The 7,292-nt window shown below is 38.8% G+C and overlaps 1 protein-coding gene across 1 annotated transcript in view; it reads left to right on the top strand.

Annotated features, from left to right (window-relative positions):
* Positions 1–7,292, top strand: part of TTC27 (tetratricopeptide repeat domain 27) — a 175,054-nt gene that overhangs the window by 136,744 nt on the left and 31,018 nt on the right. The window contains exon 14 of the mRNA XM_007450951.1: positions 3,956–4,054. Within this exon, the coding sequence (XP_007451013.1) occupies positions 3,956–4,054 (99 nt within the window). The remainder of the gene's footprint in view (positions 1–3,955; positions 4,055–7,292) is intronic.

The raw sequence follows: 7,292 nt of genomic DNA, 5'->3' as shown, positions 1-7,292 counted from the left end.
ATCATGTTTTCAACCATTCCTGCTTTTTGATAATTATCTTAAAAATAACTTAAAACCATTCTTCAAGTGCATATATCATCATATTAAAGATAAATAGTTGGTCTGCTTTTGTGTTTCTGTACTGGCTCCCTCAGAGGAAAAAGCTAGACTGTCAGCTTCTAAAGATCACTGCCCTGCCTACAGCTTACCTGCCTTCACAATTTGCCTTGGAAATAAGCTCCACAGAAACCTCCACCAGAGCCTCTCTGTCAGATGATTATCTTTCTCCATCCTTGCCGAGTTCCTTGGAAAGAGATTTGCCTTTCAGCTCTTCCCTCCAACCAAACATAGCCATCCATTCTTCTGCTTCATCTTTGTCCACTTGCCTAATCAAGAGAGCTTTTGGAGGGTAGAAGTAGATAATGCCCTGGTTCTTAAAAAATTGGTCTCCTGGCTTTTCCCAGCACATGTTAATTGGACTCTTTCCTTCCCCCCAACACCCCACCCTCTCTACTGGTGACAAGGATGGCACTGCCATAAATCATGGCTGTGTGTGGGGCAGACGGTGTAGTGGGGGGCGGCATGGTCACGTGGAGATGACGTGGGCTCTGGAGTCACACTGGGCCTCGAATCTCTCCTCTTTTGCTGACTGCCTCTGGTCCATGGTCACCTCTTTGATGAGGGTGATATTTACTGCCTCACAAGGCTGTTGTGAGGAATAGTTGAGGTTAATGTGTGGAAAACTCTCAGTATCAGTGCTTGGCAAACATTGTAGGTGCTCATTAAGTGCTAATTATTCTGGTTGCTGTTGTATGGAGAGGACAGCAGTGACTATGGTATATGAAGAGTTGAAGCCCAAGGGAGGGTGTCAGCCAGAGGAGCTAGGTTTTTCAGTGGAGAAAAAAGGGAGGGATGCAGGTATGCCAGGGTCTGTCTCAGTGTTTTGGAGAAATAGTGTAGAAGTGTGCCGCCCAGTACAGTAGCCACTAGCCACATGTGGCAGTTGAGCACTTGAAATGTGGCTGGTCCAAATTGAGATGCTGTAAGTGTAGGACACACATCAGGTTTCAAAGACGTCATACGAAAAAAATGAACATAAAATATCTCGATAATTTTGTATATTGATAACATGTTGAAATGATACTATTTTGGATATGTAGAGTTAAATATGTTATTAACATTTATTTCACCCATTTCCTTTTACTTTTTAAAATGGCTACTAGCAAATGTAATGAGGCTAGCATTATATTTCTATCGATAGCATTGGACTAGAAGATAGAGACCTTTGGTACTCAACCATATACAACTTTAATTTGGGGAAACGTGAGTTTTCTTTTTTTTTAAGCTTTCTTTGATTTTTTTTTTCTTTTATGATGTTCTGTTCTTCAGAGCATGACTATACTAAATCAAGATGCTAGTGAGGATAATATAGGTTAAGTAATAGTTTAAAATGAAAAGAGTAAGAGGCACTGAATATTCTCCTTAGTCCGCCAAATTCTGAGGACCTTAATTGAGTTGCAAGGTATGAATGCAGTCTTGATGGTTTAGTGGGTCAGCCAGAAGCAGTTAGAAGATCCTAGAGTTGTTTTCTTTTTTAAGCCATTTCATGATTTCAAAGAATAGGATGTGTACAGAAGTCATCTCCCATCATAATTATATGTTATCGGTAGATGAAAACCTACTAGCAGTTAATGATTCTAGAATTTTCTTTCAGATGCAAATTTAAAAGCAATTACACAAATTACCAAGAGCGAAAAGAAAAGAGAATCATACTACTATATATTAAATTGTCATCTGCCTGGTTTTCATCAAATTTATTTTGGTTTTAGGACATTGGTTACAAAATATTGACTTGCTCTAAAAACCTAAAGATCAACAGTAATCTCATCACCAGCTTGTGTTATAGCTGTGAGATGATTGCTAATTTCAGATGTTTGTAACCTTTGTTTTTTCAGGTGGATTGAAAAATAAAGTTCTTTATTTACATCTTAAATTTACACTTGCTGTTTTTTATAACACGTGTGAAATAGTTTTGTGGGGAGTTTGTTCTTTGCTGATGCAGGAAGCAAGCAGGGCACATGCATTTTGAGAACTTTGAGGGCAATTCTCATTTTTCTTGATTTAGTCCCAGAATGAGCCACCTTGTATAGAAAATTGAATGCTGCCAATAAAACTCTGATCAGCTATGGGTTATTAAGATGCATCTATTGCAGAGATGTTAAATGGAAAAAAAAAGTGTACCTTATAAATGATGAAATATAATACACAGATTTTGAAACTTTCAACTAAGTTAAAAGTAAGAGAGCTTGGGGCTTCCCTGGTGGCGCAGTGGTTGAGAGTCCGCCTGCCGATGCAGGGGACGCGGGTTCGTGCCCCGGTCCGGGAAGATCCCACATGCCGCGGAGCGGCTGGGCCTGTGAGCCATGGCCGCTAAGCCTGCGTGTCCGGAGCCTGTGCTCCACAATGGGAGAGGCCACAACAGTGAGAGGCCCACATACCGCAAAAAAAAAAAAAAAAAAAAAAAGTAAGAGAGCTTGTTTTATATGTTGTTTTATACGTTAGCATCAGACTTTAGGCCCTCCCAAAATGAGTCACGTTTAGTGAGTATGGAACTCTTTTCAGTTAATTCTGTAAATAACCAGACAAAAGCAAAGTGTAATGAGCTAATTTTTAAGTTGCTAGAGTCCCTTGATTGAGGAAAGTGAACTTCTAACTTTATTTCCACCTAGTACCTCTGCATCCCCCCCACCCCCCCAAACACACAGCCACCCCGTTTCTAGCCATTACCTATACCTCTAACAAAATCTCTTCTCTTAAAGGCTCCCCATAGCAGTTATTTATAGCCTCTTGTGAATTCAAGGCAGTGTTAAATTGCCCAAGGATGTTTGCTTTCTAAGCCTTATCTCTAAATATCGGCTAAAAATCTATATCTGCTTAAAGAAATTTCAGGCCTCAACTAGCCATATGGAACAAGTTTTGTAGGAATGGCAGGGGGAGAAGGGATGTAGGGGCAGCTTCCTACTCGCCTCTGTGGAAGGCTATGGACAGATAACAGAGCACCTCATTTCCTTTCCCACCCTAAAGTGTTCAACCAAGTCTGTCTGATGGCTTACTGCCTTTGTACTAGAAGTCAAAGAAAGTAAGAAAGTAAACTGCATTCTGCTGCTGGCCTTACTAACTATATCTAAAAGGAAAGCAGAGTTGTAATAGCTGCATTTCTGACTAATTTCATTGAATTTTTATCAGTCTTATCTTCCTTTTGACAGAGGCTATTGAATTTTAAGGAAATCCTGTGATGTAAAGAATTCTTTTGTGATTTCAATAGCTACTTCCTAATTTACCTGTTTTCTACATCTCTAAGTTTACAAATCATACTAACTTAAATCAGGCTTTCCTCTTTGAATGACTCTTTGGTAATCCAGATTCTCAGCCTGCTTTTTCTAAATTATTTTGGGCCTGCCTAAACAGATACATGCTAGGGCAATTTGGCTCTTAGTTAAACTGCAGAAGTACTTGTGGCCTAACTTGAAGATGGAAGCAAAAATTTTTCCTCTCAAGTTTGTAATACATTCATCAGTTGTGAACCTGCTGATGCTCTGTATACTTTTTACATAGTTACATAGATGCTCAGTAAAAATGTTAGATTAATCCCACATTTATAATATCGGCTTGTCAACAGAGCTCTCCATTGCTTTCATGGAGTTGGTTAACACAAAGAATGGTCTTTCTCAGTAAAAGACGTGCAGTGATATTGCACATGCTTTCAGTGTTGTATTAGCTTTGAAAATTATATGGAAAAATGCCATCTCCATTGCTAAGTTTCCTACATTTAAACTAATATAAAATGTAAGCCAAATTATAGCTCTGCATTCTTTATAGTAGTGTAGTGTGTTTGTTGATAGTATCTTAAATGATTTTCAGGTTAATTCTATAAATGTCTATGTGTTTGAATGACTTTGTCTTTTGGTCTTTGCAGCTCGGGGTATGGTTTTCTCTGGGCTGTGCCTATCTGGCCTTGGAAGACTACGGAGGTTCAGCAAGGGCATTTCAGCGCTGTGTGACTCTAGAACCCGACGTAAGTTTTTTTGGTCTTCTTTCCTTATTACAGCTCTTTAGTACTCTTTAAGTTATTTGAATTGTACTGTAGTTCAGAACAGCAATTCCTATGGGTCTGTAGTTTCAGTTATGTAAGATGAGTACACCTAAAATTTTTAAAAAGGGTGATCTCATGTTAAGTGTTCTTATCACAGTAAAAAAAAAAAGAGAGCGAGACAGAGAGAAGGTGGCAAAAAGATTCAAACTTTGTATTATTTTATGTCAAAAAAACCTACCACCAATTCCTTTTGTGTTGGAGGAAGGTATCCCTTTGGCAGAAGGTCATACCCTGTTATATGAGTTATAAATCTAGAAATAAGTTTCTTCTCGTAATAGCTAAGTTATTCATTGTTTTGTTTAGAAAATAGTTTTGATAGAACAGTTTTTTAGTTAAAAATATACTTTGCTGAGTATACAGCAAAGTGTCACATATATTTTGTCGCTCACCAGCATGTGCTGCCTGTGTTAATGGCACTATTAGAAAGTTCTTTTAGTTTATAGTCTTTAAATATTTAACAGCTTTACTGAGATGGTAAATAATTCGCATGCCATCTAGTTCATCCATTTAAAGTGTACAGTATAATGATTTTTGAAATTATATTCAGAATTGTGCAACCATCCCCACAGTCAATTTTAGAACATTTTTATTACCATAAAAAGAAATCCCCTGTACCTGTTAGCAGTCACTCCTCATTTCTCCCAAACACCTTCGACGTCTACCCCGCATCCCCACCCCTAGGCAACCACTAATGGACATTCTGTCTCTGTAGATTTGTCTATTCTCAATATTTCATATCAATGGAATCATACAATGCATGGTCTTTTTGACTGCCTTTCTTCACTTAGATTAATGTTTTCACAATTCATCCATTCTCTATTCAAAATTTTGAGAAACTGCCAGACTGTTTTCTAAAGCACCATTTTACATTCCCACCAGCAATGTGTGAGGGCTCTAATTTCTCAACATCTTTGGCAACACTTGTCTTTGATTATTGTCTGTCTTTTTGATTATAGTCATCCTAGTAGGTGGTATCTTGTTGTGGTTTCAATTTACATTTCCTTGATGGCTGATGATGTTGAGCATCTTTTTATGTGCTTTTTGACCATTTGTGTATCATCTTTGGAGAAATGTTTATTGATATCCTTTACCTATTTGGGTTATTGGTCTTTTTACTGTTGAGTTGTAAGAATTCTTTATATATCCTAGATACAAATCCGATATCAGATATATGATTTGCAAATATTTTCTCCTATTCTGCAAGTTTTTCACTTTCTTGATAGTGTATTTTGAGGTACAAAAGTTTTTAATTTTGATGAGGTCCAGCCTGTCTGTTTTTTCTGTTGATGCTTGTGCTTTTGGTGTCATATTTAAGAATCTGTTGCCAAATCTAAGATCATGAAGATTACCTTATCTTTTCTTCTAAGAGTTTTATTGGTTTAGCTCTTATGTTTATGTCAAATCTCCTGTTAAGCCTATTCATTAAACTTGTTATACTATGTGTGGTGGTGGATATTCACTAAACTTATTGTGGTAATCAATATATACCACCGATATATACACATATATCAAATCATTATGTAGTACACCTAAAAGTAATACAGTGCTATATATCAGTTACATCTCAATTAAAAAAAAACTAAACATCATTTCAGACAATGTATTTTTTTTTTTTTTTTTTTTTTTTTTTTGCGGCACTTGGGCCTCTCATTACCGTGGCCCCTCCCGCTGCGGAGCACAGGCTCCGGACGCGCAGGCCCAGCGGCCATGGCTCACGGGCCCAGCCGCTCCACGGAATGTGGGATCCTCCCGGACCGGGGCACGAACCCGCGTCCCCTGCATCGGCAGGCGGACTCTCAACCACTGCGCCACCTGGGAAGCCCAGACAATGTATTTTTTTTTTAGTTCAAGAATTTTTATTTGGTTCTTCTATAGTTTTCATGTTTCCACTGAGATTCCCCAGTTGTTACCTTATCATGTTCTCTTCAAATCTTTTATTATATTTATAACAACTGCTTTGAAATTTTTGTATGCTTATTCCAACATCTCTTTAATTTCTGTGTCTGTTTCTATTTACTGATTTTTTATTTGGTTATGGATGAATTTTCCTGCTTGTTTGCCTGTCTACCAGTTTTTAAAAATTATATCCTAGGGCTTCCCTGGTGGCGCAGAGGTTGAGAGTCCGCCTGCCGATGCAGGGGACATGGGTTCATGCCCCAGTCTGGGAAGATCCCACATGCTGCAGAGCGGCTGGGCCCGTGAGCCATGGCTGCTGAGCCTGTGCGTCCGGAGCCTGTGCTTCACAACGGGAGAGGCCACAACAGTGAGAGGCCCGCGTATTGCAAAAAAAAAAAAAAATTATATCCTACACTTGTGGGTGCGATGTTGTGGAGTTTCTGGGTTTTGTTGTTTTCCCTTGAGGAAGGTAGAGTTTTATTTTGGCATTTGGTTAATTTACCTGTGAATCAGCTTGATTTTAAGCTTAAGGTGGGTCTGGAGTTGTCCATATTCCAGAGTTGCTGTCAACCTTCTCTTGAGGTATAACCGTTTGGGGGGCTGAACTTAATCCCACAGGTGATCAGTAAGAATTCTCCTCTCTGGTTGGTTGGAACTTGAATAACTCCCAGAACTGTGTGACCTCTAGAATCTCCATTCAGCTCACAGCTGTCTGGTAGTTGTTCCCTGCCTGGCCTTAAGAAGTTTTGCCCTGCACATGTATAGCTTAGTATTCAGCCAAGGACTCAAGGAGATGCTTATTGAGATTTCTGGAGCTTATTCTCTGCACAGATCTCTCTTCCCTGTTATTTTGTCTTGCAAATTCAGCCACCTTTTCAGCCCTGAACTCTGAACTCTTTTCCCCCTCTTAGTAAGACTTGCTGTGCTTTGTTTGATTTCTACCTTTCTGTGCTGCAGCCCTCAAAGTGCCTCTAGATAGAAGTGTAGGTTGATTGTTGAGACAACTCAGCTGTCCTTCTCTCAGGGATCATAGTCCTGTGTAACCCTTTGTCCAACTCCTCAAAAACAGTTGTTTCCTAAATTTCATCCAGTTTGTAACTTTTTATGGCGATAAGCCTAGTCAGGTACTAACAGTGCTCTGTCTGTAAGGAGAGGTCCGTTGCCAATTAATTTTTATATCATATGTATGGAACTTGAGAACTATATACTTTATGTTTTATAAAATGTGGAACAAAGAGGAACAAGCATAATTTATATCATTCTT

The sequence above is a fragment of the Lipotes vexillifer genome, unplaced genomic scaffold (assembly GCF_000442215.2).
Source record: "Lipotes vexillifer unplaced genomic scaffold, Lipotes_vexillifer_v1.1 scaffold776, whole genome shotgun sequence".
In the NCBI taxonomy this organism is placed as follows: Eukaryota; Metazoa; Chordata; class Mammalia; order Artiodactyla; family Lipotidae; genus Lipotes; species Lipotes vexillifer.
Note: the sequence above shows the minus strand (reverse complement) of the source record. Positions and strands in the feature narration are given on the sequence as shown.